The sequence below is a fragment of the Phycodurus eques genome, chromosome 8, assembly GCF_024500275.1.
Source record: "Phycodurus eques isolate BA_2022a chromosome 8, UOR_Pequ_1.1, whole genome shotgun sequence".
Lineage (NCBI taxonomy): Eukaryota > Metazoa > Chordata > Actinopteri > Syngnathiformes > Syngnathidae > Phycodurus > Phycodurus eques.
The window spans coordinates 1,746,082-1,759,582 of NC_084532.1; the positions used below are offsets into that span (position 1 = coordinate 1,746,082).

At 43.4% G+C, this 13,501-nt stretch overlaps 1 protein-coding gene across 5 annotated transcripts in view; it reads left to right on the top strand.

The window, feature by feature from the left end:
• The first annotated feature begins 5,242 nt into the window (after nt 1-5,242).
• ect2 (epithelial cell transforming 2) overlaps nt 5,243-13,501 on the top strand; it is a 237,404-nt gene continuing 229,145 nt past the window's right edge. For all 5 annotated transcript variants that reach the window (XM_061684632.1, XM_061684633.1, XM_061684635.1 and 2 more), the window contains exons 1-3: nt 5,243-5,557; nt 6,045-6,196; nt 9,863-9,942. In XM_061684632.1, coding sequence (XP_061540616.1) covers nt 6,079-6,196; nt 9,863-9,942 — 198 coding nt within the window. In that variant the 5' untranslated portion in view covers nt 5,243-5,557; nt 6,045-6,078. The remainder of the gene's footprint in view (nt 5,558-6,044; nt 6,197-9,862; nt 9,943-13,501) is intronic.

Below are 13,501 nucleotides of genomic sequence, written 5' to 3' on the forward strand. Positions count from 1 at the left end.
TAAAATGCAAGAGACTTTCCTGGGAAAGCATCCTTTGTGAAGTTATGAGTTACAGTAAAAAAAGTGTCCAGCACAGGGAGCTGGGAAGCATTTTTAAGCGATAAAAACTGCAAATGTGTGTAAAATTCCAACCAAAGCTTTGGGATTCAAACCACTGCCTGTAACGAGAATAAAGGGTAGAGTTTTATTCGAAAATGGAAGAGAATTCACTTGGAAAGCATCCCTTGTGAAGTTATGAGTTTCAATAAAAAAAGTGTACAGCAGAGGAAGCTGGGAAGCATTTTTAAGCGATAAAAACTGCAAATGTGTGGAAAATTCCAACCAAAGCTTTGGGATTCAAACCATTGCCTGTTACGAGTATAAAGGGGAGAGTTCTACTTTAAAAAGCAAGAGACTTTACTGGGAAAGCATCCTTTGTGAAGTTATGAGTGAAAATTAAAAAAAATGTACAGCAGACGGTGTGAAGCATTTTTACGCGATAAAAACTGCAAATGTGTGTAAAACTCCAACCAAAGCTTTGGGATTCAAACCACTGCCTGTAACTAGTATAAAGGGGAGAGTTCTACTTTAAAAAGAAATAGACTTTACTGGGATAGCATCCTTTGTGAAGTTATGAGTCAAAATTAAAAAAAAGTGTACAGCAGGCGCTGGGAGGCATTTTTAAGCAATAAAAACAGCAAATGTGTGTAAAACTCCAACCAAAGCTTTGGGATTCAAACCACTGCCTGTAACTAGTATAAAGGGGAAAGTTCTACTCGAAAAAGCAAGAGACTTTACTGGGAAAGCATCCTTTGTGAAGTTATGAGTGAAAATAAATAAAGTGTACAGCAGGCGCTGGGAAGCATTTTTAAGCGATAAAAACTGCAAATGTGTGAAACACTCCAACCAAAGCTTTGGGATTCAAACCACTGCCTGTAACAAGTATAAAGGGGAGAGTTTTACTCTAAAAAGCAAGAGAATTTACTTGGAAAGCATCCTTTGTGAAGTTATTAGTCAAAATCAAAAAAGTGCACAGCAGGCGCTGGGAAGCATTTTTAAGCAATAAAAACTGCAAACGTGTGTAAAACTCCAACCAAAGCTTTGGGATTGAAACCAATGCCTGTAACTAGTATAAAGGGGAGAGTTATACTCTAAATAGCAAGATATTTTACTGGGAAAGCATCCTTTTTGAAGTTATGAGTCACAATAAAAAAAGTGTACAGCTGAGGCGCTGGGAAGCATTTTTAAGCGATACAAACTGCAAATCTGAATCATCTTTATTTGCCAAGTATGTCCAAAACACACAAGGAATTTGTCTCCGGTAGTTGGAGCCGCTCTTGTACAACAGACAGTCAATTTACAGAATACTTTGGAGACATAAAGACATTGACAAAAAACAATTGTGCAAAAAGATGCAGAGTCCTCTAGCACTTAGAGCAGTTCGAATGACTAATATTGCAATAATCCGGTGCAATGACCATTGTGCAAAGGGCGCTGAGACTTCAAGGAGTGTATTCGGTTTAAAGTGACGAGTAGTGCGATAATCTGGGACAATGTTGGTTGTGCAAATGTTACAGATACTCCTCAATCAGTCTGCAAATGGAGCAGATGCTACTCTGGCATGAGTGGCCAGTATATGCAAATTGTGCAACATGGCGAGACTACAGTGAGTGCACGAGTAATACATAATTGGCCCCACAGAAATGTGACAATGAACTCAAGTCAAAAAATTGCCAGCTTGTTGTAATGGAATTATAGGTTAGGTGTTTAAGAAGTTGATCGCAAGAGGGAAGAAGCTGTTGGAATGTTTACTAGTTCTAGTTTGCATTGATCGGTAGTGCCTACCTGAGGGAAGGAGCTCTTCCAGCTCTTCCAGATTATGCAATAATCTGTACTTTTCATATACCACAATGTTGGATTTACATGTCTCTAACACGTTTGAGGCAGGCGGGCCAAGCTTCTGAGTGTTCGGCCGCCCCGGTCCGCACCGGGAACAGGTGGATTTGGGGGAAAGGAAGAAGAAAAAAGAAAAAGGAGCCCAAAAAAAGTTCCCAGGCAGGACAGCAGGAGCCCGGGTGTCTCGGCTCGCATGACGTTCGGAACGGGCGCGTTGTGCTCGCTTCCGTTCCCTCGGGGTGAGCTCACGCCCCCAAACAGGGTACCTCGGAGCACATCCAGGATGCGCTACAGCCGGGGATGGTCCCATGTGTCCTCTTCATCTCGTGGTGAGGTATGTGTCCTGCCTGGGCCAGTTGTCTGCAAATTGGTCGGGTGAGACAAAAGCTGCCTCAGAGAGCATAGGGGTGGTTTACCGCCACCCCGCCACCTTCCTTTCCCACCACCTTCAGGACCAAAGGGTCAAAATCATGCGTAGGACCTGTCAAAGTGAGAATGGGGACACAGACGCCAAGGCATACATTTGGAATATATCTACAGAGTGTGCAAGATATAAAAACAGACTTCTTCTGTTAACAAACATCAGAGGCACATCCACAAGTTCTGGCGTTTGACTGCCTCTGAGTGTTAAATTCCCATTTTGGGATTATTTCATGGTTTAAAACCAGTGTAATAAAATATTAATTATTGGATTTAAGATAACGAGACAATTTTTTCCGCTTTGCATTGTCCCACACCCATCCTCTTTAATACCTGTAACGAATGTTTCAAATGTTATATGATTGTTGAGACCACTACTATTTTCAATGTGGCATTTGTGTGGTATGGACTGAAACATTTCATCTGGTTCAGTTGTCAACAGATTCGACATCAGACAGTGAAGTTTGCAGAAATACAGCCAGTAACGTTCATGAAAAGTTATTAAAATATTTACTCCCAGCCAAATCTGGTACAGACTGTGTTTCATGAACCTGCGTCTGTAGTGCCATTCCGTCGTCTGTGGGTGTCGCTGTTGCCCTGTTCAAACTCCCAGCTTTACTGGCCAAGTGGCATGGTCCCCAGCAGGGTGGAGACGCCTTTGTTGGTGAAATCCTCCGGGCTGGCTGGTGGTGGTAGTTAATTAATTTAGCGTTCTAGTGCGAATTCGGTATCTTTGGTCTCCGCTTTGAAACTCCGGGTGCTGGTAATTCACTTAGCATCGGCATGCCAAAGCAAATGTCTGTGTCTTGCTTCTGATTATTATGGCTGGTGATTCACTTAGCGTCTGTATGTGAAGTTACATCTTTTCATGGCGTGTCCACTACAATTGTAAACGAGGAAAGACAGGAAGATTATTTAAAGGAAAAAACAAAAAAAAACCTTCGACTAAATTATCACCTACATAGCTCTCTCTCAGCAAGCTCTAGAACACCCGGCTTCGGTTGTGAGTCATGAACATGCGTGCAGCGGGTTCAGCTATCTAGTATCCTTCCGCATCCCCTGACGTCCAGCGAGGCTCTCGCCAGCCGGCGTGACTTTTCTGCATTCCACAGCGGTGGAACGTCGCTGACATCAGCCCCCGCCAGCCGGGCTTCCTGCTCACTCACCTTACTGTTATTGTCATCTGATTAGTGGAAAGCGTCTGAGTGTCTTGAGAAGTGCTATATAAGTTTAATGTGTTATTATTATTGTGAAATAAAAAGCTTCAATAATCACATTAGAGACAGAGGGAATTATATGTCTATGTATACTGTATACATTTATTATTAATTTACATTTATTTTAAATATGTGTGCTTGACTGACTCAAAAATTAGCCGTTAGCTTGAAGCTGCTAGTGAAAGCTATCCCCGCGAGGACGTCAGGACTTGGGGTTAAAATCACTTATGAGTACGTTCACTGCATAGTATGTCATTCCTTGTGCAAACGAATCACTCGTCATACTAGTACAACGCTCCTTAGCTGATCACAAACGAAGAAGTTCAACGAACTAATCACTCGTGTCTAACAGATCGCGAACGATAAGTTCAAAGAACGAATCACTCTTCAGTTCTTCAGTTACTCTGTACAGGAAGTCCTCGATTTACGAACGAGCTCAGTTCCTATGCTGGCGATGTAACCCGAATTTCTGCGTAAGTTGGATTTCACCGTTAAAGTCAAAATTTACATCGAAATACTTAGTATAAAGAAACTAAAATACATTAAAATAAACTAATAAGATGCTGTACCTACCATTATTGCTGAGAGTGTGAAAAAAAAAACGTGAAAAAAGGAGGGCGAAAAAGGCAAAGGTACTCCCGGTGCACAAACACCATGCACTAGCTAAACAGAAACACTATGGTGCTGGGGACAAAATGGCGGACGAGGCACGGGCGTCGTTAAGTCGAAACGTCGTAGATCGAGTACGTAGTAACTCGAGGACTTTCTGTAGACCAGTTCACTGAACGAATCACTTAGTTCACTTTAAGTCCCTCCCCTAAACGAATCACTCTTCAGTTCCTCAATACACCAGTACATCAGTTCACCGAACGAATCACTCTTCAGTTCCTCAGTACACCGGTTCACTGAACGAATCACCCTGTTCATTTAAGACCCTTCCCCGCCTGCACGGCGCTGCCTGACGCTGCCTGCTCATTGGTCATGCGCCGACGTGAGTGACAACGCTGGCGAATCGCAAATCACATGGCAGTACGTTTCATGAAGTCCCGCCCCGACTGCACGCTGGCTGCTCATTGGTCATTCGCCGAAGATTCAAAAGTGAGTAAAAGAACGCTTCAACTGTTCCAAGCTAAAAGAACGAATCATTTCATAAACTGATTCGGTTCAGTTCGTTCACTAAAAAGATTCGTTTTCTGAACGAAATGTTCGCATACGTAACAACACTAGCCATCGATCCATTTTCTTTACTGCTTATCCTCACTTGGATCGCCGGCTGCTGGAGCCTATCCCAGCTATCTTCGGGCGGGAGGCGGGGTACACCCTGAACCGGTCGCCAGCCAAACGCAGGGCACATAGAAACAAACAACCATTCTCACTCACATTGGGATTTGAACCCCGGTCACCAGAACTGTGAGGCAGATGTGCTTAACCAGTCGTGCCGGCCGTAACAGCACTCGTTACAACTTAATTTGAATGTCCACCGTCGACCTCCCCAACATGGCCGCCACGTAGGCACGTTGGGTAGCTGAGCTGCTATTTTGCTGGAGTGTCTCGTGTTCATATCTATGGACACCATGTTCCGCTAACCTGGTTTCCGCGTTGGGTCACGTAACGTAACCCTAAAACGGATTGCGCGTCGTGATTTGAATTAACTAACCAATCAAAATCCTTACTAGGCGGAAACTTGACTTCCTCGCCATTCTTGTCCAATCGGCGCCTAGCACCAATGTTTTCCGTACATTTTGAACTGGAACACAATATAGTTCGTCACTTATTTATGCAGTAGTTCAAACTAAGGAACTGCAAGTCGACGAGGATTATTAAACGATGTTTAAAAGGATTGACAGAAGACTCAATTTATAAAGGAGAGATGTTCCGGAAACAAAACGAGCTCGATCTTGATTGTTGTGTAGAGCTGTTTGCGCGACAGCTCAGTTAGCTCGTGTACTTATTTATTTATTTTATTTGGTTAAACAGTCAGTTTTGCGTTGTTGTTTGAAAAGAATCGTCACTTTGGCCCGGATTTCTAGTCTAAAAAATAAGCGGTAAGTCCGGTCAATATTGTCAGTATTTTATTTGTGTTGTACGAAGCAACGTTCTGAATGCGAGGGTCGTTTGACGAATTAACCTGGCAAAACGTGTGTTGGAAATATCTCAATTATATTCTGTATTGAATAAGAGGTGTTTTTTTAATCATAATATCAGGTCTAGGGGAGTAATTGTGCTCGTTTGAAGACGTTTTACAAAGTACAATACAAATCGCGTATCTAGTCTGTGGCGCTAACGGTGTATTGTATTGTAATGCTTGACAAGACAATGTATGTAGAGTTTGTAGGATAGTTATAAACAACAACAAAAACTAAATGGAAATTTGGCTTCATTCAGAGAGGTTTTGCATTTAACAAAGTTTGTATTGTTGGACTGGAGCATTATGTTACTAAGCAAGTCAAGTCAAGGTTTTTCCAGTGTATGTTTTTTCCTTGTTGCTGCCCATCAGCTTCATTCTGTCTCACTCTGACTATTCCCTCATAGGTTGGTCAGATTGGTGGCCCAACAGCCTCTTAGCATGGCTGACAACAGCATAGTGACTTTTGGGACAGCTAGGAGTCTTCTGGTGGATTCATCCGTATATGATTCAAGGATCGACGAAACTACCAAGGACTTTGTATGTGACGATGTCGAAGGTAAGTCTGAAGTGGATGACAATTTTATCTTTTTCTTTTTATGGTACACGGCACGGGTGTCAAACTCATTCTAAGTCGTGGGCCACATTCACTGCAATGTGACCAAGTTTTAAACAGACAGTTAGCAAATGACATAATAAAGTAAAACATTCAGATAAAAATACAATTGCTGACTTAAATTAATAAATACCAATAAATGTAAATTGTAATATCAAGCACTTACCAATTAACATGAAAGAAATTTCAATAAAAATATGAAATAAGGTACGTAACCTAAGTCAAAAGGAGTAACATCTGTTGAATCTTGCAGAGTTGACACACTTCCTAAAAAATTCCAAGGCCTTCTCTAAATTGAAATCCACAGCTTCATGTCCATTACTCGATATTTTTAAGCAGGTGGCCAGGTGTTCTCTTTGCAGGCTATTACAGAGGTCTGTTTTCAAACTAAGGATGAATTGAAACTGTCAAAACTGCAGCAGTAAAAAAAAAAAAAAAAAAAAAAAAGCTGGAAGATTGTTTTGCGCCTCAAAATAATGCTCATACCCTATTCATTGTTTAAAAGTGAGTGCAAGATATGCTTGGTGTCACTCTTTTTGCGCTGCTCTGTGGTGATATGCCGTTCAAAGTAGGTATATTGTAGTCTTTTCTGTAGACTTCTGCTCCAAATTCAACAAAAGCCCGTCTTCCTGCCTGGCCTAACTTTTCCAGTGATAACACTGGACCATTAAGTAGTTTGCATACCGTAGCTTTGGATGTCATAAAGATTGACAGTGACTCAAGTTATACAGCGGCTGAAATAAGTATTTAACACGTAACCATTTTTCTCACTAAATATATTTCCAAAGGCGCTATTGACATGAAGCTTTCACCAGATGTTTGGAACAACCTAAGTAATCCATACATACAAAGAAAGTAAAACAAAAAAAGATCAGAAATTAAGTTGTGTGTAATAATGTGAAACGACACAGGGAAAAGTATTGAACACATGAAGAAAGGGAGGTGCAAAAAGGCATGGAAAGCCAAGACAACACCTAAAATCTATCAATAATCAAACAGCAAAACAGCCCCTTGTCAGCGCAAATGAATATCAGCTGGTTCAGTCCTAATTGATGGCCTACAAAAATATCAATATCAAATCTATGAACTAAAAGGCAATGTGTGTGGAACTAACCCAATTGACTTAACATTAATTCATTAATGTTTCAGCGAAAAGTTAAACCCAGCAGTTAAAATAGTTATTTCGGACCGTTTTATTCTGTCAAATGGTTTATATGTGCGAGTTTGAACTTTACTTCCTGTTTTAAGCATGTATCGTTTTATTTTGAAAGGTATGCACCGGAACTCAGTATTTTGGCATGAATAGTAACTTCAAATGACACCGGTGATTTATTTTTTATTTATTTATTTTTTTTAATGGATGGAACCAAATGCGAGAAAACTATTCCTTTCCTTACCCACCGATGAGGCACAAGGTGAGTGTTTGTGATACTGTGAGACAACGTTTCCGGCTTCCATCTTCACCCGGAAGACCGCGTCATGGAGATATCGGGGAAAACAAAAGGCGGCGGGATATGCTGTTTTTTAACTGTAAGCCATTCTACTCTTCTCGCGAGTTTGCATCTTTCATTCTCGCCGGTGTGTATATCCCGCTCAAACTAACACGAACGCCGCACTGCTAACGCTCGCTGAACAAGTAAATGAAATTGAAAAAAAACAGAGAGAGCCTACAGTGAAAACAGTGAAGAAAGTGGACCAATGAAGCAAAGATAGAACTTCAAAGCTGTTTAGACTGCACAGACTAGAGTGTCTTTTAAAAATTCAGCTGGCAGCCTGGATGAATAGAAAGGACACTGTCGCATCCTATGTCAGTTTCTGTGAAGAGGTGTGTGTAACAATTCAATGCACATTCAATAACAACAAGTTCACTGCCAAACTTAAGTAACTTCGCCAGGCTAAGGAGGACGCATATCAAAGCGGGGACAGGGCCATGTATAATCGCACTAGAAACCAGCTGACTAAAGAAATTAACATTGCAAAGAGAAACTATGCAGCAAAGTTGGAAAAACAGTTTAACGCTAACGACTCTAAATCAGTCTGGCATGCATTACAATCGCTAACCAATTACAAGCGACGATCCCCCCAAGGTGAGAACAATAGTAGACTAGCTGACGGCTTAAACAGCTTCTACTGCAGATTTGAAAAGGACACTTTCACACCCTACAGCCGCACCAACGACCACAATCAAACCTCTGACTTCTGCGTTGACTATCCATGAACAGGATGTGAGACGCATCTTCAAACAACAAAAGATTACCAAAGCCCAGACCTTGTGTCCCCATCCTGCCTCAAAGTCTGCGTGGACCAGCTCGCTCCAGTCTTCACACAGATCTTCAATAGTTCTCTGGAACCGTGCGAAGTACCATCCTGTTTCAAACGCTCCACCATCATCCCAGTCCCCAAGAAACCTGCAATCCCGGGTCTAAATGACTACAGGCCTGTCGCCTTGACATCTGTGGTCATGAAGTCCTTAGAACGCCTCGTGCTGTACCACCTCAAGAGCGTCATAGGTACCCCTACTGGACCCCCTGCATTTTCCCTAACGAGCAAACAGGTCTGCGGATGATGCAGTCAACATGGGACTGCACTTCATCCTAGAACACCTCGACGGCGTGGGGACATACCCGAGGATCCTGTTTGTGGACTTCAGCTCTGCGTTCAACATCATCATCCCCCAACTCCTCTCCTCCAAGTTTCTCTAGGGCAGTGTCTCGCCTGCCATCTGCCAGTGGATTCACAGCTTTCTGACGGGCAGGACACAGCAGGTGAGGCTGGGGGAGGCCACCTCATCCCCACACAGCATCAGCACAGGGGCGCCCCAAGGTTGTGTCCTCTCTCCGCTGCTCTTCTCTCTCTACACGAACAACTGCACCTCAACCCACCCGGCTGTTAAACTCCTGAAGTTTGCAGATGACACCACAGTCATCGGCCTCATCAAATACGGTGACGAGTCTGCATATCGACAGGAAGAGGAGCGGCTGGAGCTGTGGTGCAGCCGACACAACCTGAAGCTGAACACGCTCCAGACTGTTGAGATGATTCCAAACCCAAGTTATGACTAACTTCTTAAAAAGTTTTTTTGTTACGCGTGACAATTTTGCACTACTCAGAACATTGGTGACAGAGTTAACATTTTAGAAATATAAAAAGCCTGGTATAAAGTGCAAAGGGAATACCACCTGCTAATGAAAAATGTGTGAATAGTGAATATTGCATGAATATTTATATATATATATATATATATATATATATATATATATATATAATATTGCATAATAATATCGCCTGCATGAATAAAGAAACCCATGAACACAGCAGCATAAATATATATATATTAGTTCTCCAATCTTTGTTGAAAAAGCCTTCTATCTGAATAAATTGTTCGCTTCCTCGAAATTTTGGGATCATTTGTAGACGTTTTTCAAGTCGCTTATAAAACCACTGCTTTACACATTTGGCCCGCGGGCCACAAGTTTGACACATGCTCTATATGGTCCTGTCACACTCTCTCTCTCTCTCTCTCTCTCTCTCTCTCTCTCTCTCTCTCTCTCTCTCTCTCTCTCTCTCTCTCTAACTCTCACTCTCTAACTCTCACTCTCTCACTTACAGATAGACTTCCTAAAGTGGAGACAAGGATTGTTCTAGTGGGAGAGGCAAGCAAAGATGCCAAGCTGGTCAATGCACTGCAGGTAGATAAAGCCTTTATTATTCACCCTTAAAATTAATTTTGTTCCACTGGCCTCTTCAGGTGTACTAGGTCCCTGTGACGTGGAGCATATTAATTCTATCAATGAACCAAGCAAAACTGTCATTGAATACTTTCTGTGGTTATTCACTAATGATCCAATTCCATTTCATCCATCCATCCTCTTCCGCTTATCCGAGGTCGGGTTGCGGGGGCAGCAGTTTAAGCAGGGAAGCTAAGACTTCCCTCTCCCCAGCCACTTGGTCCAGCTCTTCCTGGGGGAGGCCAAGGCATTCCCAGGCCAGCCGAGAGATGTAGTCTCTCCAAGCATGTCCTGGGTAGTCTCCGGGGCCTCTTCCCGGTGGCACGTGCCCGGAACACCTTACCAAGGGAGGCGCTTAGAGGGCATCCTAACCAGAAGCCTGAGCCACCTCATCTGGCTCCTGTTGATGTTGAGGAGCAACGGCTTGACTCTGAGCCCCTCTTGGATACCGCTGGGCGATTAATCGAAATGTATTTGTCCTTTCGATTCTGGCTTCTCACAATGTTATAATTGAAGAAAAACGATTAATGTGCCAGGCGCGCGTTGTGTATGCAAGTTCCTGCGTTGTAAACGCAACCTGAACGCACCCTCGTTGCTTGTAGCATGCGTGTGAAGCATGTTCTTCTGCCCTCCCTGAGTGTGCTTTAAGGTGTTTATTGACACCCTAGTTGCAGTTTACTGTAAAAATAAACGATGACAACAAAAACACTTAAACACATTGCATGTCTAAATACAATAAATTGTATTAGGTATCACCAGCTTATGCTAGCAGTCAATGGAAAACCCTATTCAGTGTTTTTCACAGGAAAAGGACTCTATTTGAAGTGGTGGGTATCCGGCGGCTGGCCAGGGGTTTTGTGGTGGTGGGGGTTAAAGTTAAACGAACACTTACCGAATATCTTATAATAAATTAAAAAAATGTAATTAAACAAATGCAATCGCCGAAATAAATGAATAAATAAATAATCAAACAATTCCATGGCTCTACACTAGCTTTTCCATTGGGAGCAGTGCACCATGCATGATGTGTGTACTGTTACATAATTGGCAGACTAGAGCTTTGTATATCGTAATAATTAACAGTGACTCGAGTTATAGCTACAAAATATTTTACTGTGAATATGAAGTTTGTCTGCAACAAGCAGTTGCTGACTAAACAGGTCATTTATTTTATATAAGTTTAAGACATAATGTAAACATTCATGTTGTAGCGATTATGTGTGAAATAAGAATTGTTAATTTAGGATAAAGTAATAAACCAGGAGCGACGTTTGCGTTACTTCCGGTTTATCGTAAAATTCGATTTGATTGTTAAAATCAAACTAATGTCTCAAAGGGCACCACGTCAAGTTTTTAAAGATTAACTTTAGGAAAAATTATGACAAACCTTTTTAAATCAGTCTCAGAATCTGGAGGTTGCTACATTCTACGACATTTTGAGTCCTAGATTACAGAGGTTTACTTAAATTCAGAACACACACAAAATACGACCACAAGTGGAATTTTATGATATATTTAATGAAACGCAACTACAACAAGAAAATAACACTAAGGGTAAACGAAAGAAAGAAAATGAGGCATACAAAAATGGAAAAGAGGACATCATGTGTGTTGTCGCTGGGCTAAACTAAATAGCGTGTGAGTGCTCAATGCGCTGAGTCAGAGCGAGTGAAGGCAAAGTTGCAGTGTCGACTCACGAATGCAGATCAGATGGTCTTTGGGGGTGGTCTCTCTTTGGAAGCTGCTCCGGAAGCAACGTGACAGATTTGGTTGCCGATGAAAAAGATGTAGAAAAATAAAAACAAAGGGCAAGAGAGGCGGGAGAAGAAAAATGGCTGGTCGTCATGCTTTCTTGGGAGAACTGGACGTCTCTCTTCCTCCCTCTTTCGTGGCTCGCTGGGAATTTCAGAGCTATCCTGCTTGGCTGGGAGCGGACTCGGTACCTTCGTAGTAGCGGCTCTGATCGCTTAGCGGACGCCCACGTTTAGGAAGCCATGTCCGAAGGCATGTCTCTGCTCGCGTTTGCCAAGCCGTGTGCCCGCACAAAAGGGGAAACGGGGGAGGGGTGGCCGGCGGCCAGCCCGGCTGGCGAGCTACCCGCAAGGTACGAAGAGAGGAAAAACAAGACAAGCCTGAACTCAACTCCCTGAGAAAGGTGTGAGTTTAGAGTTAAATACCCCAGGGGTGGGGCGTAGGAAGAGGGCATGCCGACTTGGAGAAGACCACACCTATCAGCCTGAAACTTGTCTACAAATTTGAGGAAATGGATTTTAAAATATTAATCTGAAGCACTCCCAACTTTGTACTCGCACGCATAGGATCATTGTTTAAACTTTGGTCGTGGCAGATCGGTTGCTTATTGTTCAATGCAACATTTTGTACTGTTTGATTTCAAATCATGAACAGCTTGAACAACATCATGCGTAGGACCTGTCAAAGTGAGAATGGGGACACAGACACCAAGGCATACATTTGGAATATATCTACAGAGTTTGCAAGATATAAAAACAGACTTCTTCTGTTAACAAACATCAGAGGCACATCCACAAGTTCTGGCGTTTCCAGTTCCTCTCAATGCCAGTGGGTGGAGCCTCATACGCATTGGTGGATATTACCCACATAGTCTTCCCCAACCATTTGGTCTGGGAAGGGGTCTTTTGAAGACAGGAATCAAGATTTGACAGGATGCTGCTTATTAGGTTAAGGTCCACTTGACGTGCACCAGGCCCTGTCCTAGTTGCCGTCTCACAGCAGGGCAGTGTAGAGGATTAGGGGTTCCCATGTGGTTGCGAGTCTCTGTGACGCCTTAGAGCTGCGGCGTGCATGTCCGCCACAAATCCTCATCCATTCGTCCATCCATCCATTTTCTACTGCTTATCTGAGGTGGTGTCGCGGGGGCAGTAGCTTTAGCAGGGACGCCCAGACTTCCCTCTCCCCAGACACTTCATCCAGCTCTTCCGGGGGATCCCGAGGCGTTTCCAGGTCAGCCGAAAGACGTAGTCTCTCCAGCATGTCCTGGGTCGTCCCCGGGGTCTCCTCCCGGTGGGACGTGCCCAGAACACATCTCCAGGGAGGTGTCCGGGAGGCATCCGAATCAGATGCCCCAGCCACCTCATCTGGCTCCTCTCGATGTGGACGAGCAGCGGCTCTACTCTTGAGATCCTCCCGGATGACCGAGCTTCTCACCCTATCTCTAAGGGAGAGCCCGGACACCCTGCGGAGGAAACTCATTTCGACCGCTTGTATCCGGGATCTTATTCTTTCGATCAAGACCCACAGCTCGTGACCATAGGTGAGGGTAGGAACGTAGATCGACCGGTAAATCGAGAGCTTAGCCTTTCGGCTTAGCTCCTTCTTCACCACAACGGACTGATACAAAGCCAATCCAGAGGCACTGTCCATGCGATCTTGCAGAGGCGTGTCAACCAGGACAGCCCCACAACATCCAGAGCCTTTAGGAACTCTGGGGGAATCTAATCCACCCCTGGTGCCTTTCCACCAAGGAGTTTTTTAACCACCT